The 22,772-nt window shown below is 56.7% G+C and overlaps 1 protein-coding gene, 1 non-coding gene and 1 pseudogene across 3 annotated transcripts; all 3 read left to right on the forward strand.

Moving 5' to 3' along the window:
• Positions 1-6,034: 6,034 nt before the first annotated feature.
• Positions 6,035-6,150, forward strand: LOC119852398. The gene has a single exon (XR_005291650.1). It is a non-coding gene; the product is annotated as a U5 spliceosomal RNA (small nuclear RNA).
• A 947-nt stretch (positions 6,151-7,097) lies between these two features.
• LOC119852385 lies at positions 7,098-7,274 on the forward strand (annotated as a pseudogene).
• Positions 7,275-9,574: 2,300 nt separating this feature from the next.
• Positions 9,575-20,970, forward strand: GPAA1 (glycosylphosphatidylinositol anchor attachment 1). Of its 2 annotated transcripts, XM_038393278.2 has the most exons (13): positions 9,575-9,734; positions 10,620-10,729; positions 11,189-11,368; positions 11,847-11,958; positions 12,607-12,754; positions 13,439-13,540; positions 13,776-13,972; positions 14,363-14,559; positions 14,904-15,057; positions 15,391-15,486; positions 16,021-16,217; positions 19,331-19,501; positions 20,009-20,970. In XM_038393278.2, exons 2-13 carry the CDS (start codon positions 10,656-10,658, stop codon positions 20,250-20,252), a joined length of 1,872 nt encoding a protein of 623 aa, XP_038249206.1. In that variant the 5' UTR covers positions 9,575-9,734; positions 10,620-10,655; the 3' UTR covers positions 20,253-20,970. The 2 variants fall into 2 exon arrangements, with proteins under 2 accessions (XP_038249206.1, XP_043363153.1); XM_043507218.1 differs by having other exon boundaries at positions 9,684-9,734; positions 10,620-11,368.
• The last annotated feature ends 1,802 nt before the right edge of the window (positions 20,971-22,772 follow it).

Raw genomic sequence — 22,772 nt, forward strand, 5'->3', positions numbered from 1 at the left:
CATGAGGCCCCATGGGCAAGCGGCCCAGAATGCAACAATACAAATGCAACCAGCCACAAGGGTAGACATGGACATACAAAGGTTAAGGGAAAATAGCTGACTTAGCTCCAGTCTCAGAAATTAAAAACCTGGGGCTCTTTAGAAATTGTACGCCTCTAACTGTGTTGGAAGGAACAGTGGCTTAAAGATTCCTAGATCATTATAGGAGGGCTTGTAGGCTTCCTGGTCACTTGTCTGGGGCTTGCAGCCACCTTGGAGGTTGCACCCGTACCCGTTTGTCAGCAGTGGGACCTCTAAAATAAAATGACCTAGCACGTAGTTACTGTAGCCAGAGGAAAAGCCATTCCCCGGGCTGGATTTTTACTGACGTGGGAGAAATGACTATGACAAGGAGAGGGGAGCTAGCTTAGAAAGAGTGACCATGTGCAACTGCAAGGAATTGGAGGAGGGAGCAGGGCAGCCCAAGGATATGAGATTTCAGGATGGCAGACTGGGGTATTAAGAAATCTAGTGAGGAGGGTGCACCGGGAGAAAGGATAAAAATCTACCACTTTAGAAAATGGCCATCTAAAGCGTGTGCAGTGCTCAGATGCTCCAGTAATGGGGGCCATAAAAGTATCTAAGTAGAATTTGAGCCTTGATGCTGCAGCAAAGAAGGCCTATGTCATTTTGGACTCCACATATGGAAGGAGGCTGGGGCCTCTTTCCCCCTCTGGGGTGCTAGGAGTCTCTGGGGAAGCCTGATTGTTGCTTGCATGCTCCCTTCTAAACTGTTCGAATTGAAGACGTCTTCCCATTGCACCTGGCCCGAGTCCATCTCCTAATTGTTGCTGCTCAGCAATTCCATAGCCTGGCTGGCCAAGCAAAGTGAGGTCTAACACTCAACTCTGACATTGCTAGTCTGTTTATCTTCACAACATCCCTGTCAGGGCAGGGCTGCGCTATTATCCCCACTGTATAGATGGGAAACTGAGGCCCAGAGAGACAAAGTGACTAAGGCCTTATCTCCAGTAAAAAAATTCAGTCAACCTAAGTTAGGTCAATGTACAGCCACCACAGTAATTACTGTGATGGTTCATGTCCACACTATGACCCCCTGTCGGTGGTACATGTCCTCCCCAGGAGTACTTTCACCAACATTAACTGTGTGGGGCGTTGTGGGACACTGGAGCCCCTGGCCCAGGGATGTGTGGGTCAGGCTGTCAGCCCTGGCGTGGCTGGGCTCCCGCTGACAGCCAACAGGCGATGTAAGTAAGGCGGTGTCTACACACACATTGCATCAACCTAAGGACATCGACCTAAGCACTACGCCTTTTGTGGAGGGGGCATTATTAGGTCAGTGTAGTGGGCAAGGGACATCAGCGGGAACAACGCTGCAGTGTAGACACTGATAGAGTTAGGTTGACACAAGATGCCTTACGTCCACCTAACTGTAGTTCAGACCAAGCCTAAGGAAATCTGTGGCAGAGCAGAAAACTAGACCTAGATCTCCCAAGTGGCACCCTTAATCACTGCACCATCCTTCCTCTCAAAGGCGAGCTTCTGGCTAACATGCTGCTCGCTTCTAGCTAACATTATCAGCTCTCGTGCTTTTTCAAGATTACAGCCTCCCAGGTGCTCCCTCAGGTGAGTTTGCTAGATATGAGCTGGCAGTGCCATAAGTCATGAATGCAATACTGGGCTGCGTGTCACTGGACAGGGAGAAGGTCGCTTCCTACCTCACACCATGTGGAATATTGTGTTCTGGCCAGAGCCCCTCGGTACTGGAAAGATAGTAAAGAATTGGAGGGAGCTCTGAGAAGAGGAACAAAATTAATCAGGAGGCTGGAGGGGGTCTGGTTTCTGAGGAAAGACTGGAAATGTGGTTCAATGCATAGAACTGGGCGAAGGGATGGCTAAAGTGAGGTGAGTGGGCATGAGGAAATGCTGCTAGTTGCTGAAGGGTGTAAACCCCAAGGAAGGAAAGGGATTATTGAGCACAGTACACAGGGAGCACCCAGAGGGCGATAGGAGGAAATAAAGAAGAGGAACGTTCAGGCTGAATATTAGTCAGTGGGAGCTGGGGATGCTCAATGCCCTGGAAAATTAGCCCGAGGTGTTGCAGGATTGGTGCCCTAAAATGGCAACACCCACTATCCGGGCACTTTTTGAAAATGTTTTATATTTGATCTGTCAGTTGTGGCTTTTCCTTCATCATCCCGGGTAACCACGAGTAGGGTGACCACCTTTGAAATGCAAAAATCCACCAGTTCCGCCACCCCCACAAAACATACCCCATGCAACCCCAACCGCAAGGCAACTCCGTAATGTCCCTCCCCCTTCAACAGCCACTTATTGTATCTAGAGAGCTAACACATATAGATAAGATTGATGACATCATTTTCTTAAACTGCAGAGGTGGGAGCACTGCAGCATCTTTAGCTGGACACAGAAACTTTTAACATCAGGTATCCCAATATATTGTGATAATAATGCAAATCTTTAGACCCATGTAAAAAAACCCCAGCAGATTAAATTATTTTTCTGCCAACTGGCAATGCCATAAAAAAACTGGCGAGACCAGTCAAATACTGGTCCTGCCAGGTAGTAACCCTAATTACGAGGGACTCAGTAACAGAACTGTAATGGTCTGGTTTCCTGTTCATCTGACAGAATGCTGACAAAGGATGTAATTGGCTGGAGCAATTTATTTCCAGGTAATACAAGACACTCATTTTAATCCAGAAAGTCCATTCATTGGGATGGTTCCCAAGGAGTTCATTTTTCCCCAGAGTCTGTGGATTTTAGAAGCTTTGTGGCCACCTTTTTTGAAGCTTAGTGCTGTTCTTACTGGGACCCAGCTGTTGTAAGGCTTGTGACAGGAAATTGACCTCTTTGGCAAATCTTACTCTGTTACAAAGTTTATGTATCATTGTGAGCCAGGGACTGGATGTAATTCCATGGGGGAGGGTGACCACAGCTCCTGCAGGAACTAAGAATGGGGGGCAATTAGGCAAATTCACTGAGGGTGTAACACCTTCAGAGAGGTGACCCCACTGGAGACACTCCAGTATAGGAGTTCAAACTGGATTCTCCAGAGACAAATAGACAAAGAAAGGACTTTTGGTTCAAAACCTGACTTTGAACGGACTCAAGGCCGTCTTTGCATTCACTATTGTAGCCATGTTGGTCCCAGGATATCAGAGAGACAAGATGGGTGAGGTATTATCTTTTAGTGGACCAACTTCTGTCAGTGAGAGAGACAAGCTTTTGAGCTTACATAGAGCTCTTCTGTAGGTGTGGGAAAGGAACTCAAAGTGTCACTGTTGCATACAAGATTTGACTAGATTGGTTAGCATAAGTAAAGACCTATTGAACGGTCCCTTGAAATATATGTTAACTGCTTGTGCTAAACCATCTGTTCAAACCTTGTGACGCTTTGAGTTCGTTTTCCAGACCTGAAGGAAGAGCTCTGTGTAAGCTTGAGAGCTTGTCTTTCACTGACACAAGTTGGTCCAATAAAAGCTAATACCTCACCCACCTTGTCAGGCCTTCTTTCTCATCCAGCCAGCAGCAGAATCTTCTGTCAAAGGAAGCCCCAGTCCTCCCTAGCAGGGACCGGCACGGCTTTGGCCGACTGAGACCCCATCAGACTGACGGATGCCTTCTGGAAAGTGTGAGGAGCACAGCCGGTGCCCAGCCTAGTTGCTAGGCAACCCAGCAAACTCAGTTGGCCCCAATGAGCCTTTCACAAATGGCTGTGCTTCCTGATGGGGCAGGTGAGCCAGCAGCCTGCTACCTGAGCCCAGCAGTATAGCGACTGCTCATTGTATATCACACCTATAGCTGTACTTTCCCTGCTCCAGCTCTCCACTCCCGGATGCTTCAGTGTAGTCACTGCCTTCCTGCCTCTGACTCTTCGCTTGGTTCTTTGACTCTGGCTTTACTGTAGGATCAGTACCTGGATCTACACTTGCCATTGCTCTGAACTGCTGCCACAACCACTAGGCAAGGCCCTGCTCCACCCAGGAGGCAGGCTTCCTATGCTCCAGTCACCTGTAGCAAGTTGTTAGCACGTGTGTAGGAACTTGTATTGGTTTTTACAGTTTCCTTGTAGTACTTAAAAATTAATCTATTTGCCTAGAAAGAGCTGTGTGGTAACATGTAACTGCTAGAAATTAGAGTTGTTCATCATCTTTGGAGACTGCAAAATGCAGACTCTGGGCAGCCTGGCTTGCTGGGGATATCATAGGGTAGGCAGGGACCTGTACAGCCTGGAAAAATCCTGGTCAGGAGAGATTGAGATATGGGCCTCCACCAGGAGCCTAGGGTAGGCGCCCCGGAGAGGGTACAGAGGAGGAATACAGGTGCAGTTGCTCTGAACGGTGACAAGGCTCACTTAGGGGAGCAGAGCTGGAGGAAAACCACTGAGACTTGCCTGTTGCTTCTCTAGGGCTTCCCAGAAGAGGCTACTCTCCCGCTGGTAGAGCTTCTGCCATCAGCATCCTTAAAATACCCACCCCTGGGCGGAGAAGCCCGGCTGTGTAGCTGGGGGTGGGTGGGTGTAACTGCGTTGCGCAGGGGGGCAGATTTTGCAGCAGTTATGCCGATGTCAGGATAAGGTGCAGCCCCTAACTCAGGAGCAGAGGGAGGCCCAAGGAACCAGGAGGGGCCGCCAGGCCAGTTACTGTTTCCCAGGGGGTGCAATGTCCCACTGTGCCTGGATAGCCCCGGGGGTCATGGGGCAGGATGGTATCCCAGCTCCCCGCACCCCAGCCTGGGGATTGTCCCCACAGGTGCACAGCTGCACACGGGCCCGGGAGCCCCTGAGTCACGCTGGGCGGCCAAGCCCCAGGTTTGCGCATGGACCCATAGACCAGCTGCTGGGGCTCAGGGCCCATCTTCCGCCCCGGGGCAGGTCAGGGAGGGGAGTGATCATGGCTCCTCCTTCCGTGCCCTGGGTGGGACAGGCTGAGCCTGAAAGGAGGGGCCAGAGGTGAAAGTAAGCCGGTACACCCTGGTATGGCCTACCAGCAAGAGCAGCCCGGCTTCCCCAGGGGGCAATTTAAAGGGCCTGCGGCTCCCAGCAGTGGCTGGAGCCCCAGGCCCTTTCAATTGCTTCCAGAGTCCTGCTGCTGGAGCCCTGGGGTAGCGGCCGCGGGGCTCCAGCGGCTATTTAAAGGGCCCGGGCTCCCCTGCTTCTACCACCCTGGCCCTTTAAATAGCCGTCGGAACCCCGGCTTGCTGCTGCTACCCTGGGGGGGGGAGGGGGAGGGGGAGAAGGAGAAGGAAGGGGGGGTCACTTACCTTACAGGGTGGGCTGGGGCTGGCTCTGACCCTCCTCAGCCCCGCCCCTTCCGCCCTACACCCGACCCCTTCTGGGGACCAGAGCTGGCCCCAGCGTACCAGTAAGTCACTCGACTTACTTTCACCCCTGGCCTGCACGGGGTAACGCTGGGCCTGTGTCAGCAGGGGGCAGTGCAAACCAGCCCCAGGAGCTGCGGGGAGCTACTCGCCAGCGGGGCCATCCCCGGCGGGCGGAGACACTCCATGGAGACCTGGCCCTGGGTACTTTGCAGGCCGCGTGCGCCTGCTCCAGGGTTTAGCCCCTAACCCAGCGGGGGCGGCCATTGCCCTCTGGCTGCCCCCCCTGGGTTGCATCCTCTGTGCGCCAACTGAACCGCCTGGGGCAAGCAGCTCCGCCCCTTCCCCTTGCATCCCCATCTCTGCCCCACCCAGGAACAGCAGGGGCAGCCTGAGCTCAGAGCTGTGCTGGGGAATCTCATTTGCATATACCCACAGTGCATTGCATGCAGGGAAGCAAGTACTCTTTTTCTTTTTGCGAATACAGACTAACACGGCTGCTACTCTGAAACCTGGCCAAGGGGCTGATTTTGCTCCCAATGTCCCTGATTCCGATGATCAAACTTGGAATTTAAATCGGTTTAATTAAATCCCCTCTAAAAGCCAGAGGTTTAGCAGGCTCTCAGCGTGGTCACTCTGAGGTGAGCAGCACACGCTGTTGCCCTGGCAGCGCCTCTGCAGCATCTTTAGCATGCTCTAGTTTGTCTTCAAATTATTTAAGTCTTTTGCCTTTTACTAAAGGTTTCTGTGGAGAGGAAAGTTCATGAATTTCTACCCAATTTTTTGAGGTTTTATTTTGGTGAGGCTGTTCTGTCTTATGAAAAAAACATAAATGTGTCTTAACTTTGTGTTTTAAACTTCTCTTGATGGCTAGAGCTTCTGTTAAAAAAGAAAACAAAGCTTTGAAAAGTACCATTTACCATACCGTAGAGTTTGATGTGTTCATGAGGTGTTTTTCCGACAGGGGGCAATTTTGTATTTACATAGCTGTTTGGTGTCAGTGATTCGCTAAGGCAAGGCTTGCATAATGTAGAAAATAAATCCGATATATTTTCCTTTCATTTTTTTCATGCATGAGTTCATTCCCAAATGAAAGAATTAGAATAACTAATCCCCCCTGTTTTCTGTGTCAATATTTAATGGTGCAAAAAGGGTATTCATCCTGGCCTATCTGGTTATTCTAGATAACCTTAGGCAGCAGAGTGCATGAGCAATTAATTCTTTCACCCCCATGATTTCCTGTAAGAAGGCCAGCCCTAATGTCAGTAGTTTCGTCTCATACTTTGGAGGCCTACACTGGACCCTCGCTAGAACGTGTGTCTATAGAGCACGAATTCGCATATAACACGGTCGCAGCCATGGATCCCAAATTTAATTACTTTAATTGGAATTCATTTTAACGCGGTCCCCATTATAACGCAATACTGTGCATGGATTGCAAATCCCGCGTTCTAGCGAGGGTCTGGTGTATTTATTCCTACCCTTTGATTCCTATCTGCTAACAGTTACTGATCCATGAGAGGGCTCGAGCTGTCTGGAGTAGCTCGTGACTGTGAGTGCCAGCCTCAGGGCAGACTGTTAAGAAGCAGGGCACAATCCCCAAATTGGTTGTGTGTTCTATACTTAGATTTCACCAAGTATCACATTATGGATTATGTACCTTTTATGACTTTTTAAACCAAACTTGCTGGTTTTGGATAATTGAAGCGTTATATGCGGAGGACTAGAAATGTTTTTATTAACCTGAATTTTAGATAATTTTGAACATTAGCTTGAATAAAAATTTTAAATCTGTTCTTATCACTTTAATAACGGATACTTCCTCTATCTGAGATTTTTGGAATAGGGAGATGGAATAGAAGCTTGCTCCATCCACTGCACACATCGGCCTGTTATTGCAATACTGAACCTCCAGGAATGGTGGACCTCCCTATGGGGAGAATCTCATGGTTGAAGAGCAGTGAAGAAATGTGGTGTTGTCTGTGTTAAAATTTGGTTTGTACTAAGAGTATGGTTTTGAGTCATTTGAGTCTTTGGTTAGTTATTTGTAACATCTTATTATTAGGCCTCTGAGTTGAAAGGCTGCAGCGTAAAATCTTGCAGATTTTACTTTGTCATTGTTTGTAGGTCAGTTAAACAGCTGCTTTCTTCGTCTATTCTGTGTAGGTTCTTAAACTGCTCTCCTTAGTATACCTTCCAGAATTGATTGCATGGTTTGGATCCTTCTTTCCCTCGTCTCCCCATAGAAGAGAAATTTTCCATCCCTTTCTGTTGGGAAAACGCCACTGTTTTAACTTAGGAAACAGTCTCTGTAAATATTTTGCCCAGATGACGGATACTTCATAGGATCAGAAAAGGAGGAAGGTTGTGGCCCTTTGAGTCAGATTCATAGTGTTTAAAGCCAGAAGGAACCAGCCAATCACTTCAGAGGGAATGAGGTGCACCAATGCCCGAGGCCCTGCAATGGTAAGGAATGGATTTAATGCGAGTGACTGTATGTTTGAGAGAGTTCTGGGTTCTATTCCCAGTTCTAGGGTGTGAGCAGTGGGGTCTATTTGTACTGATATTTATCATTATTTGGACTGTAACATCATCTTGACACCCTAGTCAGGAGCAGGCCCCTATTGTGTTTGGCACTAGGCCAGCCAGGATGCCTGAGTTCTGCTCTTGGCTGCATGACCCTCACTGGGTCCCTTCCTCTCACTTTGAACATAAGACATAAGAATGACCCTACTGGGTCATACCAAAGGTCCATCTAGCCCAGTGTCCTGTCTTCTGACAGTGGCCTGTGCCAAGTGCCCCAGAGGGAATGAACAGAACAGGAATCATCAAGTGATCCATTCCCTGTCGCCCATTCCCAGCTTCTGGCAAACGGAGGCTAGAGACACCATTTCTACCCATCCTGGATAATAGCCATTGATGGACCTATCCTCCATGAATTTATCTAGTTCTTTTTTGAACCCTGTTATGGTCTTGGCCTTCACAACATCCTCTGGCAAAGAATCCCATAGGTAGACTGTGCATCGTGTGAAGAAATACTTCCTTTTATTTGTTTTAAACCTGCTGCCTATTAATTTCATTTGGTGGCCCCTTGTTCTTGTGTTATGAGAAGTAAATAACACTTCCTTATTTACCTTCTCCACACCAGTCGTGATTTTATAGACCTCAATCATATCCCCCCTTACCCGTCCCTTTTCCAAGCTGAAAAGTCCCAGTCTTATATAATCTCTCCTCATATGGAAGCCGTTCTGTACCCCTCATCATTTTTGTTGCCCTTTTCTGAACCTTTTCCAATGGCAATATATCTTTTTTGAGATGGGGCGACCCCATCTGCACACAGTATTCAAGATGTGGGCGTAGCATGGATTTATATAGAGGCAATAGGATATTTTTTATCTTATTATCTATCCCTTTCTTAATGATTCCCAGCATTCTGTTCGCTTTTTTGGCTGCCGCTGCACAGTGAGTGGATGTTTTCAGAGAACTATCCACAATGACTCCAAGATCTCTTTTTTTGAGTGGTAACAGCTAATTTAGGTTTCAGAGTAGCAGCCGTGTTAGTCTGTATCCGCAAAAAGAAAAGGAGGACTTGTGGCACCTTAGAGACTAACACATTTATTTGAGCATAGGCTTTCATCCAATGAAGTGAGCTGTAGCTCACCAAAGTTTATACTCAAATAAATGTGTTAGTCTCTAAGCTAATTTAGACCCATCATTGCATATGTAGAGTTGGGATGATGTTTTCCAATGTGCATTACTTTGCATTTATCAACATTGTATTTCATCTGCCATTTGGTTGCCCAGTCACCCAGTTTTGCGGGATCCCTTTGTAGCTCTTAACTCTCTTGAGTAGTTTTGTTTCCTCTGCAAATTTTGCCACCTCCCTGTTTACCCCTTTTCCCAGGTCATTTATGAACATGTCGAGTAAGGCTGGTCCCAGACTGTGCCTCCGTTTCCGGCGGCACTTGGGCGTTGGGGGTCCGTCCGCTCCCTGTCTTTGGCCAAGTGACCCCGAGCGGAAGGACCCCAGGCCCCCGGACTCCCCCGGGGCAGCCCTGCCAAAGGCAGGCCCGTGTCTGTGCCCACGATCCTGGGCTGGGGGCACCCTCCTGGCCCCCGGCCTGCGCCCAGCGCCGACCTAGGCCCGGCCCGGCCGCTGCAAAGCCCGCCTGGGCCCGGGGACGAGCAGCTGGCGCCGCTGGAGCGCGGCCACCGGGCACAGCGCCCCCTGCAGGCTTCACCCTGGGCGCGCGCGCGCGCGCGCCCCCTCCCGGCCGGTGGGAGCGAGGCTCGTCCCGCGGCGCGTCCCCGCGGCGGCTCGGAGCTCGATCGCTCAGTGGAGCGGCCGCTCGGCGGTGGATTGAGCGGCCTGGGCCCTCGCGCCGCGGCGGGTAGGTGCGGGCCGGGGACTGGCGGGGGGAGGGGCGCCCCCCGCGCTGAGGCTGGAGCCCGGCTCGGCGCGCGGGGGGGGAGGGTCGGTGCGGCGCGGGCCCCCCCCCCCCGTGCAGCTGCGGGCCCCGGCCCCGGCCCCGCAGAGCCACGCGCCGCAGGGGCGGCGCCTGTACAGCCCGGGGGGGCACGGACCGACCTGCAGCCCTGGGGGGGCACATGTACATGCCGGGGGGGGCGCACCTACCTGCAGCCCTGGGGGGGGCACATGTACATGCCGGGGGGGGCGCACCTACCTGCAGCCCTGGGGGGGCCACATGTACATGCCGGGGGGGGCGCACCTACCTGCAGCCCTGGGGGGGCCACATGTACATGCCGGGGGGGGCGCACCTACCTGCAGCCCTGGGGGGGCACATGTACATGCCGGGGGGGCGCACCTACCTGCAGCCCTGGGGGGGGGCACATGTACATGCCAGGGGGGGCGCACCTACCTGCAGCCCTGGGGGGGGGCACATATACATGCCAGGGGGGGCGCACCTACCTGCAGCCCTGGGGGGGGGCGCGCACCTATCTGCAGCCCTGGGGGGGGCACATGTACATGCCGGGGGGCGTTAAACGTTCGTACCTGGGGGCATTGTACGTACGTGGGGGCGGTACACCTACATGGGCAGGCAGGAGTCTGGATGGGGGTCGGGGTGTCCCTGGGTGTGTCAGCGAGGGGCATGGGGGGCGGTCGGGGGCTGGGAAGCAGGGGCTTGGCCCAGGCAGGGCAGCTGGCCGCATTGTGCCCTCACCCCTCCGGCGGTACGGAGCAGGGTGGGGGCCGTGCCTGCGTTATGGGGCTCCCGGGCCCGTGTCAGCTGGAGACACTGCCCTTTTCTCTGCAGTGCCCTCAGGAGCTCCGCGGGCCCCAGCCGTCCGCCATGGGGCTCCTGTCGGACCCATACCGCAGGCGGGCGCTGTCCCGGCTCATCCTCCGCCTCAACACCCCACTCTGGTGAGTGCGTGGCCCCTGACTTCCTGGGCTCCCTGCCACAGGCTCTGTGGGGAGGTGTCTCTGTTTCCTGCCATCCCCACGCTCTCTTGTTCCTTCCATCTTATCCTCTCCCTTAGGGCCACACGTCAGCGGGGTGGGAAGTAGCACACGGCACTATCTCCTCCAGGGCCTGGACCCAGCCCTCCTTGCCCTAGGAGTCCAGGGATGGGGGCCAGACATTGAGCCAGTGTTGCCTGCGTGGCAGTGCCAAGTGCTGCACCCCAGAGAGGGAGGGAGCCCAGCTGGGGCTCAAAGCCGTGGCCCCCACGTGCACCGATCCTCCCTTTTTGTGCTGCTCTTGGACCTCCCTGTTAGACCTGACCCCTTCTCTCATGGGGCAATGGGGCCTGAGCTGGGAGTGGGTGGGGTGGGGAAGGGAGCAGCCTGGGATCTTTACCCCCTTGTGTCTCCTGTCTGCAGCATTCTCAGCTACCTGGCTGGACTGGGCTGGTTCTTGGGCCTGGCCTCCCCACCCTTCACCCTGCACTCATACATGTCAGAGAACGCTATGGGCTCCACCATGGTGGAGGAGCAGTTCGTGTTTGGCGAGAGGGCGCTCTCCTACGCCCGTGAGTTCGCTGGCCACAAGAAGAAGGTGGGGTGAGTTCAAGCCCCCTGACCCCGGGGCCAGCAGTCGGGGGAGCCCTGGCCAGGGTACAGGCGAAGCACTTCTCCGAAGGCCCCAGGCCAGCAGGGGAGGAAGGGTGGCGCCCCGTGCCAGCTGCCTTTATAATACACAGGAATGTCCTGCCAGGGCCCAGCCTGCAGTACTCAAGGCAGGTGAACTGTATGCTGGGAGTTGTAGTCTCTAGGTGCTAATGGAGGGGGTGGCTCTGCAGGGCCCTGCGGTTTGCCCTCCTTGTGCATTGGCTGGTGTATCTCACTCTGGAAGGCAGGGCGGTGGCACTGTGCTAGGTGGCACTGGGCAAGTCTGTGCCCGTGGGTGGGTAGAGTCTGGCCCAGGGCTCTGAGAAGGGCAATCAGGGGTTTGCTATGCACGCTGGGGTCTAGCGTTACCTGTCCCCCTGGGCAAGGGGGCCCCGTTCCGGCCCATCATGCTTCCTGTCTCCTTTCCCAGGGGGATCCCCGTGGCCTGGCTGGAGAAGACAATGTGGAACCTGGGCCTGGAGGTTTATAAGCAGCCCTTCTCCCGCACTCTGCCCTTCCCCGACGAGACGCGCGAAAGATACGTACGTGCCAGGCCGGGACTATGGTCCCTGGGAGCTGCCCCATCTCTGCCCTGGGGGTAGGGCACAGATGAGCTGCAAGCACTGGGGGTTGGGGAGTTTCCCCCCTGGGCTGGGGATTGGTGCAAGGGGACAGATGCGGCCCCTACGCCCCGTGGGCTAGCACCTCTCCACAGAACTCTGGGGCTTCTTGCAGGATCCTGGCCCTTCCTCAGCTCCATACCATGTGTGCTGATCAAGCAGGTCTGCTTCACAGAAAAGGGGTAGCAGAACTGAGGGGCTGACAGCACTTGAGGGGCCAGGGCTGGTCACTTGGCAAAAGGCAGAGCTAGACAAGCTTGCTGCATCAGCTCTGCACCCAGTCCCAACCCACAGCCTCTGCTATCCCAGTGCTGGGCTCCCCCCACCTCAATCCCAACTCAAGCCCCCTGCTATCCCTGCCGTGGACTTCTCCCCTGCCGCCAGTTGCTGATGCTCCTCAGCCCCCTGCCCTCCCCATTCTGGGTCCCTCCTTAGCAGACACCAGGATGCTGTGTTTGGCTCTGGGGTGGGAAGAAGCCCCTTCCAGGGCCTGGCCCCCTGCAAAGCCCCTTCTCTTGTGGGTGGGGCTCGGTTCCACTGTCCCGCTGAGCCCTGTTTCCCTCCCTGCAGATGGTGAAGGGCACGAACGTGTACGGGATCCTGCGGGCACCACGTGCGGCCAGTACGGAGTCCTTGGTCCTGAGCGTGCCCTGTAGCATGGGGCAGCACAACAACCAGGCCGTGGGGCTCATGCTGGCCTTGGCTTCCTACTTCCGGGGTAAGTGAGTACATGCCTGGGTGTGGGGCCTGTGGGAGTGGCAGGAAGGTGCTGGGTCAGGTGCACCTGAGAGTGGCTTGCTGCTCAACAGTGCATGGGCCAGGCCTCTGTGTGACCTGGTGACGGGGGTCCTGTGGCCCAGGGATCTGGTGGGGTTCCTGGGGCTATCTCAGGCTCCTGGGCAAGGCAAGAGGGTTCCCGGGGCTGTATCAGGTTCCCCCATGGCCTGGCGAGGGGGTTCCCTGGCCCACATCAGGTTCCCTCCCATCCCTGTCCCAGTGAGGGGCTTCCTGGGGCTGCATTCCCCCTGGCCTGGTGAGGAGGGTCCCTGGGGCTGTCAGGCTGTTCAGATCAGACTCTCATGTCTCAGCCCCTCCCCTTGGCATCTGTGCGGTGTGCAGAGGACGGAGGCCTCTGCCCTGTTCACAGACCACTGAGTGCCCAGCTGGGCAGGTAACTGGCGGGTTCCTCCTGAGGCTGCTTCGGGCCAATCGCCCCGAGCAGGACGGGGTGTGTGGCTGACTCGGCTGTAGTCCCCAGGCATCTGCTGACATGGGCCCCGTTGTGGTGCATACTGCTCCCCGGGGGCTGGCCGGCCTGACCCTCGCTGACACGGGCCCCGCTGTGGTGCATGCTGCTCCCCGGGGGCCCTTGCTGACACGGGCAGTGCTTGTCTGCTTGCAGGTCAGATTTACTGGGCCAAGGACATCATCTTCCTGGTGAACGAGCACGACCTGATTGGCATGGAGGCCTGGCTGGAGGCCTACCACGACGTCAACATCACCGGTGAGGCCAGAGGAGGTGTGGGGGTGGGTGGGGCGCGGCAGTGGGGCAGGCAGGGCCCTGGGCTGGAGCGCAGCACTCTGGTGTGTTGCAGCCAAACACTCGCTGAGCAGGCACAGCTTCTCGCTGCTCTCAGAGGGGCTGTTTCCAAACCAGGGAGCTGGCTGGGGCTCTCCCCCCGCAAGCTGGGTTCTGGGCAGTGGGGGCTGCCTAGTCTGAGCTGCTGCTGTGCTGGCAGAGGTGCTCTCCTCAGGGATGCTGGGCCGGGCCGGAGCCATCCAGGCAGCTGTCTCGCTGGAGCTGAGCAGCGACGTCATCACCAGCTTCGATGTGGCCGTGGAGGGGCTGAACGGGCAGCTGCCCAACCTGGACCTGGTCAACCTCTTCTATGCCTTCTGCCAGAAGAACGGGCTGCTGTGCACCATCCAGGGCAAGGTGAGAGTTGGGGTTGGGGAGCCCGGCACCATCCAGGGCAAGGTGAGAGTTGGGGTTGGGGAGCCCGGCACCATCCAGGGCAAGGTGAGAGTTGGGGGTGGGGAGCCCGGCACCATCCAGGGCAAGGTGAGAGTTGGGGGTGGGGAGCCCGGCACCATCAGGGCAAGGAGGCGGGGGCGGCACCATCCAGGGCACAGTGAGATTGGGGGTGGGGGGAGTGTTCCCAGCCTTGTGTTCACAGCCAGACTCCTCTCCCTGCTGGTTTCTCCTGACCCCTCCCCCGCTTTCCCAATTGCACCCCTGGCCAGGCTTCCTGGCTGTCGGGGGGGAGGGGGAGAAGCGGACTGCATGGGGGGGCAGGGGGCAGGCCCTGATTTCTCTGCCCTGCAGCTGCAGCGCACGGACTGGGACACGCTGCCGGCCTACGTGCATAGCCTGCAGACCCTGCTGCTCATGGTGCTGAAGCAGGGCTCCGGCCGGCCCCAGGGCGACCACGGCCTCTTCCTGCACTACCATATCGAGGCCATCACTGTGCGTGGCATCAACAGCTTCCGGCAGTACAAGTACGACATGGGCACCATGGGCAAGTGAGTAACACCCCTGCAGGCAGTGGTCTCTGCTCCCCCAGTATGCAAGAGCCGGGACGGAGGGGCTGGACTGGGCTCGTGGGGGCGCTGCGGGTCAGGACTGAGGAGCACCAGCTGAGCTGGGGGATGGAGGGAGCCCAGGGTTGGGATGGCCGGCGGACTGTGGATCAGGACTGAGGGCTCTTGGCAGAGCCAGGGCCTGGGGAGCCTAGGGGAATGCTGGTCTAGCTCAGTGTGGGGACCAGCCAGGGACGGGACGGGACTGAGAGGCTGTGCCCCCCGTTCTCCCACACTGGGGGAGGATGGTGCCAGCATCCACCCCTGCTGAGGATCCTGCCCCACAGGACCCTGGAGGGGATGTTCCGCAAGCTGAACAACCTGCTGGAGCGCCTGCACCAGTCCTACTTCTTCTACCTGCTGCCCTCGCTCGCACGCTTCGTCTCCATTGGCGTCTACATGCCGGCCTTCGGCTTTCTCATACTCATCCTCATCCTCAAGATATCCCCAGTGCCGCAGCTGCAAGGGGGAGTGGGGGGAGGGCTCTGGGCTGCAGCAGAGTCAGGCCTGGGGGAACGGGGGGCAGGTGGAGTCTCTGCTCAGACTCAGGTTGGGGAGGAGCCAGCGTTTTCCACAAGGCCACTGAACTGCGCACCCCTGCCTGACGGGGGGGAAGAGGCCCAGCCTGGGTCCCCGTGAGGAGCTCGCTCTGGGAGGCAGGGGCTGTGCCTGTCTCTGGGGAGCAGGGATCTGCCCGTGGCTGGGTGAGGGTCAGCGCAGGGGCCCGGTGGGTCATGGGGTGCTGTGTGGTTGGTTTCCTTGACTCTGCCCCACGCCCTCGACCTGTGGATGAAGCTGAGTAAATGTGATGTGGGCCCCGAGGAGCAGCTCTGCGATGGAGACAAGGGCGCTGCCCACGCTGCCGCCGAGGTGAGGGGTCGCAGGGCCCTGCCCTGGCCACTCCTGGAGCTCTCCAGGCCCAAGGGTAGCTACTGCCTTCCTCCCCCATCCCCCATGGACTCCCCCTGCCGTGGGTCTCTCAAGTTCCTGGCCATCTAAGGGACGTCTATGGTACCTGCTACCGTAGTATGCAAGCGCCCCCCAAACTTTACCCTCATCACCCTGCACAGATCAGGACCGGGGACCTGCCCAGGGTCCCCAGGGGGTCTGGGGCAGGGCAGAGAGCTCCTAAGCCAAGCGATTACCCCACTGGGCCGCCCTGCTGTGTAACCCTCCCCGCCACAGCCCCTGCCCCTTGGTTTTGATGGGCCTGGCCCCTCAGGAGATGCCGCTCTGTGGCTGGTCTTGAAGTTGCCCAGGGCCCTTTCCCTGGGACAGGGAGGCAGATTTGGAGTCCCCTTTCCCCCAGCAACTGGGATTTCTCCAAGGTTGAGGCCTGATGGGGTTGGCTCTGGCCCTGGTTCAGCTGCCCCTGCTTAGCTTCCTCCCTTCCCCGCCCCGCAGGAGTCGCGGCCTGGCCTGCTCACCCTGGTGCCACCTCTGCTGATCTGCCATGCCACAGGCCTCACCCTCTACTTCCTGCCTGTGCTGGGCCAGCACGTGGCCACCCAGCACTTCCCTGTCTCAGAGTCGGAGGCTGTGGTGCTGACGGTCATTGCCATCTACGTGGCCGGACTGGCGCTGCCACACAACACACACAGGTACATGCGGGTCCCGGGAGGGAAAGGCAGGGAGATGTCGCTCGCCCAGGGCCAGCAGCAGGTTGTGCTCTGGGGTGAAGTCGTTGGGCCAGCAGGAACACAAACAGGCCTAATACACATACACAATGGCTCCAGAGCTCTCTCCCCCAGCAGGGTGCTGGCTGTGGGAGCCTGTCCCAGGAGGGGCCCTTATGACATTCTCCAGGTACAATCTGGACTGCTGAACAGCTGTGTCCCCTCAGTTCTCCATCCTGGGGTGCCTTTTACACCGCTACTGCTGGTCTGCCCACACAGCCTCCAGCATGTAACTCACTCCCCACTGAGTTACATGAGTGCTCTAGCCAGCCACTCCTGAATTATGTAACAGAACAACACCAGCAAATTCCCAATCCCAGACTTTCCCCACAAATGTGTGTCTTGTACTGCCTGGCTCTTTACTGCTAGACAATACAAGCTCATAGAAAGTCTGTCATTTCATTAATAGAAAGTGATATGTACAAATCCTGCTATCTCAAATGGAGTACCCCAGACACTTCAGTCCAAGCACACACTGGTTTAGATAAAACAATAACACAAGTTTATTAACTACAGAAAGATTTTAAGTGATGAGGGATAAAAGTCAGAATTGGTTACAACGAAAGCTTATGCTCAAATAAATTCGTTAGTCTCTAAGGTGCCACAAGTCCTCCTTTTCCTTTTGCGAATACAGACTAATATGGCTGCTACTCTGAAAGAAATAAAAGATACCTAACTTAGCAAGTTATGCAAACTTAAAGCAAAAGGGTTTCTCTCACCATGTGTTCTGGCAATCTTACGGCCAGGATCTGTCTTCAGTCCAGTGATGCTTCCTTTGTCTTTCTAGTGTTGTTGGTGCTGTGAGTAGAGATGAAGGGAGAGAAAATCTGGGGAGTTTGTTCCCCTTTCTTATAGCAATTCTCTTCTTTGAGAATCATCTCCAGCTGGGGTCCAGGTGGCAAAGTCCCTGGGATGGGAGCTTCCAGCTGTGTCTGTGCCAAGATGTAAATTTCTCGCTCACACCCTTTTTCCTGACAAAGAATGGCTGCTTAGCCGGGTGATAGTCCGTTGGATTTTGTTGACACCTGACTGAGGCATCAGTTGGCCTTTTATCTTTGAGGAACTGGTTTGTGCCTGCTTTTTTAAATTTGGAGCGTGTCTCAGCAATGTCATACAGTAGAATTTTATAATCGGACTTTATATAAATGACTGCCTAGGAAGGAGTACTGCAGAAAGGGATCTGGGGGACACAGTGGATCACAAACCAAATATTGTTCAATAGTGTCACACTGTTGCAAAAAAAAAGCAAATGTCATTTTGGGCTGTATTAGCAGGAGTGTTGTAAGCAAGACACACAATGTAATTCTTCCGCTCTACTGCGCCCTGATTAGGCCTCAGCTGGAGTATTGTGTCCAGTTCTGGGCATCACATTTCAGGAAAGATGAGGACCAATTGGAGAAAGTTTAGAGAAGAGCAACAAAAATGATTAAAGGTCTAGAAAACATGACCTATGAGGGAAGACTGAAAAACTGGGTTTGTTTAGTATGGAGAAGAGAAGACTGATGGGGGGACATAACAGTTTTCAAGAATGTAAAAGGTTGTTACAAGGAGGAGGGAGAAAAATTGTTGTCCTATCCTCAGAGGTTAAGGAGAAGAAGCAATGGACTTAAATTGCAACAAGAGGGGTTTAGGTTGGACATTAGGAAAAACTTCCTAACTGTCAGGGTGGTTAAGCACTAGAATAAATTGCCTAGGAAGGTTGTGGAATCTCCGGCATTGGAGATTTTTAAGACCTTGTCTACACTTACCCGAGGATCAACGCTGCGGCAATCGATGCATCAGCCGTCAATTTAGCGGGTCTAGTGAAGACCTGCTAAATAAGGGGAGGGCAAACTTTTTGGCGTGAGGGCCACATTGGGTTTCAGAAATTGTATGGAGGGACAGTTAGGGGAGGCTGTGCCTCCCCAGACAGACAGGCGTGGCCTGGCCCCTGTTCCCTGACAGTCCCCTGCCCACAGATCTCCCATCCCTAACTGCTCCCTGCTGCCCCATCCAACCCCCCCTCCTTCCTGACTGCGCCCGCCCCCCCCCGCACCCCTGCCCCATCCAACCACCCCTTCTCCCTGACCGCCCCCCAGAACCCCTGCCCCCATTCATACCCCCTTGTTCCCCGGCCCCTGACCACCCCCCAAACACCTCTGCCCCGCTCCCTGCCCCCTTATCACGCTGCCTGGAGCGCTGGTGGCACGGCTTCATCAGGACAGGCAGCCGCGCCACCCAGCTGGAGCCAGCTGCACAGCACAGAGGGCGGGTCAGGCCGGGCTCTGCAGCTGCACTGCCCCAGGAGCTCACAGCCCGCCCCCCCCCCCAGAGCATCGCGTCGGTGGTGCAGTGAGCTGAGGCTGCGTTGGAGGGGCCACAGCGGTGGAGGGGCTGGGGGCTAGCCTCCCCGGCCAGGAGCTCAGGGGCCGGGCAGAATGGGCCCGCGGGCCATAATTTGCCCACCTCTGTGCTAAATCGACCGCCGATTGCTCTCTCTGGTTGACTCCTGTACTCCACCTGATGGAGAAGAGTAAAGGGGAGTTGATGGGAGAGTGTCTCTCGTCAGTGTTGCGTAATGTGGACCTTGCGGTAAGTAGATCTAAGCTACATTGATTTGAGTTACACTATTCACATAACTCAAATTGCGTAGCTTAGATCAACTTTTCCCTTTAGTGTAGACAAGGCCTAAGAGCAGGTTGGACAAATACCTGTCAGGGATGGTCTAGATAATACTTAGTCCTGCGTGAATGCAGGGGACTGGACTAGACGACCTCTCGAGGTCCCTTCCAATCCCATTATTCTATGAACTTTACCTACAATGTTGCCGGATATATTTTACCGGGACAATAATGATCAGCACATTATGAGTTTTCACAATACCTCACAAGGCATGCTTTATACAGAATCCACAGAATTGTGTAAAAAGGGTGAACATAGACTGTCACAGGGCGCTATAGAAAATGGTACCATTGGTTCTCTGCTGTTTCTCAGCCCTGGCCAGAGCGGGGGCTAGGCAGGTGTTTGCAGGGGCTGACAGTCATTTTTCTGCTCTGCAGGGTGCTGACGGGCTCTGGGAGTGAACGCGGCTGGATGACCCTGAAGCTTTTGTCCCTGCTGTACCTGGCCATGCAGCTGAGCTGCATTGCCCTCATTAACTTCTCCCTGGGCTTCCTCCTGGCTGTCACCATGGTGCCCGTTGCAGCCATCGTCCAGCCCAAAGGCCCCAAGTAAGTGGCACCTGCACATTTCCCGTGGCATCCAGTGAGGCGGCCCAAGGTCACCTGAGCCAGGCCTGTCCATGAGTGGCCGGGTCTCCATGGCCAGTCTCATCCTCGGTGGGCTTGCTCTGCAGGTGGCAGGATCCATGCTTGGGTACAGGCAGGGTGCCTTGAGAGCCAACAGCCAGTCCTGGAAATCTGCCCAGCCAGGGACCAGGCCCACAGGGGTCTCATTAGACGATATCAAGTTCATGCTGGCATTGGTCATCCGTCTGCCACCAGCCTCTCCCAGCAGGGGGCACTGTAGGCGTAGGAGCTCCCTGCTCGGGGGACTAGGGCAGGAGCACTGGGAGTTGTGGGGGAGCTCCTGGCCATTCCAGCCCCAGCCTCTCCCAGCAGGGGGCGCAGTAGGGAGCAGGGCAGGAGTGCTGGTATTTGCCCCTTTTCAGCCCAGGCCTGCTGGCTAGTGCACCCCAGGCTGCCCCATTCTGATCCCTGCCTGCGTCTGTCTCCCAGGTATCTGTATGCAGTGCTGCTGGTCCTGGTCACTCCAGCTGTCACCCTTCTACTCAGCATCGTCCTGTACCAGGAGCTGATCGAGTACCCCGTGTCGGCGCTGGAGTGCTGGCAGCTCTTCCTGCAGGCTGTGTCTGAGGGCCTGCTGGACCACTACCTCTATGGCTCCATAGTCTTCCCCTTCATCGCCCTCTTCGTCTACCCCTGCTGGCTGCTGCTCTGGAATGTGCTCTTCTGGAAGTAGCTGGGCCCCTCTGCCTGGCCCTATGTCTCCTGGGGGAAGGGGCTGCTGACTGGTCCCCCGCCCAGCCACTGGATCCCAGGATCTGGGTCTTGCCCTGGAGCCATCCCATGTTCTCAGGCTGGAGCCTTGCGCCTTTGTTCTGCAGGGAGAGGGCTGTTCTGGGGCCTGCAGCAGTTCCCCTCCCTTGTGCTCAGTGGCCTCATTCAGGAAGGCAGAGCCGTGATGGCCCCAGAGCAGGAAGAGGGCCTAGGGTGCCCGGTGCCTGTGCTCCCCTGAACTCAGCTGTCCCTGGGCTTTGCACGCTGGGACCTTTGCCTTAGGGGGGCACCTGCCAGCTGGTGCGGGGGGAGGCACTGGGCTGCATGCATGGGAGCAGGGATGCTTTGGCCTGGCTTGTTCCCACAGACAGAGGGCAGATGGCGGGGCTTAGGCTGGGAGAAGGGGGAGGCAGCACTGGAGATACGGGTCCTCTTGAATCCACGTGGGTAGGGGAGTGGAGGGGGCTCCCCACTTTTCCTCATGCATGGGCTGGACACGCCTCCCTCAGCGCTGGGGGAGGGGAGGAGGGGGGCATTCAAGTTTGCACACTCCTCCACTGTATACAGGTGGGCCAGACCCCCACAGCAGCCAGCAGACTGGGCTGGGGGATGCACAGGGACTGGAAAGGCAAGTGCGTGCCGGGCGTGTTCATCTTTGTAATAAAATAACCAGAAAAGCCTTTGGCAAGTGTGGTGGGGGTGGTTCATAGCTGGTGCTGGCGGTGCCCACAGGCCTCCGTCCTTGGGCTGGGTCCTGACTAGCTGTGGGTAAATAGATGATCCAGCCTTGGGGAGCTTACGAGCTAGGAGGGGAGCTGCTCGGCCAGGGGGGAGATAGTCCAATTCCGCGTACACTGCAAGTGAGGGGTGGGGGGTTAGGACGGCAACGCTGGCTCTCCCCATCTGGCACATGGCAGAGGCAGGCCTTCGAAGGGCAGGTCAGGGAGGTGGTTGGGGGGGTCGTATGGCAGCAGAGGAGGAAGGGCCCGATGCAGTGAGAGACATGGGGTGAAGTCAAGTTTAGGGGGCAGCCCAATTTACACTGCAAAGCAACATCAACATCCCCCATGAAGCCACTGCTGTGGTGGTCCGAATGCAGCAACACCAATCTCTGTGCCCACCTCCTCTGTGCCTGGCTATGAACCAGGTCCACGCTGGGGAGTACAGGACCCCCCTGCCGCTGTTCAGAGCCTTCAAGGGCATTGGCCCCCTCTCCCCACAGGACGCCTTTCCCTCTGCTGCTGTGGCCTTCTCCCACCCTGGAACTGCTGGCTGCGAGGGGAGGTTCGTGAGTGCAGGAGACAGAACTTGCCAGGAGTTGAAGTGAGGGAGTCGACTTCTCCCCAAGCCTCATCTCCACTGAAAACTCAAGTCGACCTCGAGTTGGTCAACGTACAGCCACTGTGGTTCACGTGCGCACTAATGGTCTGTCGGGGGTGCGTCCGCACCTCGCGTGAGGGGGCAGGGTGGGATAAGATCTGCGGCTCGCAGCTCCCCCCCCGGAGCCTGGCTACTCTCCCCCCCCGGCTCTCAGCTTCCCCCCCCCCGGAGCCCAGCTACCCTCCCCCTCTGGCTTGCAGTTCCCCCCCCAAAGCCTGGCTACTCCCCCCCGAGCCCAGCTACCCTCCCCCACTGGCTTGCAGTTCCCCCCCGGAGCCCGGCTACTCCCCCCCAGCTCGCAGCTCTCCCCTGGAACCCTGGCTACCCGAACCCTGGCTCTCAGCTTCCCCCCCCCCGGAGCCCAGCTACCCTCCCCCTCTGGCTTGCAGTTCCCCCCCCCAAAGCCTGGCTACTCCCCCCCCGAGCCCAGCTACCCTCCCCCACTGGCTCGCAGCTCCCCCCCGAGCCCAGCTACTGCCCCCCGGCTTGCAGCTTCCCCCCCCGAGCCCAGCTACTCTCTCCCTCTGGCTTGCAGTTCCCCCCCCCGGAGCCCGGCTACTCCCCCCCCCAGCTCGCAGCTCCCCCCCAACCCTGGCTACCCGAACCCTGGCTCTCAGCTTCCTCCCCCCCGGAGCCCAGCTACCCTCCCCCTCTGGCTCGCAGCTCCCCCCCGAGCCCAGCTACTGCCCCCCGGCTTGCAGTTCCCCCCCGGAGCCCGGCTACTCCCCCCCCCAGCTCGCAGCTCCCCCCCAACCCTGGCTACCCGAACCCTGGCTCTCAGCTTCCCCCCCCCGGAGCCCAGCTACCCTCCCACGCTGGCTCGCAGCTCCCCCCCCCGGAGCCTGGCTACTCTCCCCCCCCCGGCTCGCAGCTCTTTTCCCTCCCCGCCCCGGGAGCCTGGCTCCCCCGCGGAGCTCGGGGCAGCCCCTGGAAACTCCCCTCCCTGCCCGGAGCGGGGGTCCGGGGCCTGGGCGGGGAGGCGCGAGGACTCGGCTGGGGGGGCGGGGCCCCGAACTGCCGGGCGGGGGGGCGTGGCCCAGACCCGACCCCGCCCAGCGCTGGCGCGGGGCTATGACCCCGTGACCTCCGGCGCGGGGGCTCG

This window comes from Dermochelys coriacea, chromosome 2 (assembly GCF_009764565.3).
Source record: "Dermochelys coriacea isolate rDerCor1 chromosome 2, rDerCor1.pri.v4, whole genome shotgun sequence".
NCBI lineage: Eukaryota > Metazoa > Chordata > Testudines > Dermochelyidae > Dermochelys > Dermochelys coriacea.

Bases quoted from the DNA above. Each gene is read 5' to 3' on its own strand.
- GPAA1 (XM_043507218.1), top strand. From the start codon at position 11,109: ATGGGGCCTGAGCTGGGAGTGGGTGGGGTGGGGAAGGGAGCAGCCTGG. The intron at 11,369-11,846 runs GTGAGTTCAAGC...CTCCTTTCCCAG, and splicing joins GGCCACAAGAAGAAGGTGGG to GGGGATCCCCGTGGCCTGGC. The intron at 11,959-12,606 runs GTACGTGCCAGG...CCCTCCCTGCAG, and splicing joins ACGAGACGCGCGAAAGATAC to ATGGTGAAGGGCACGAACGT.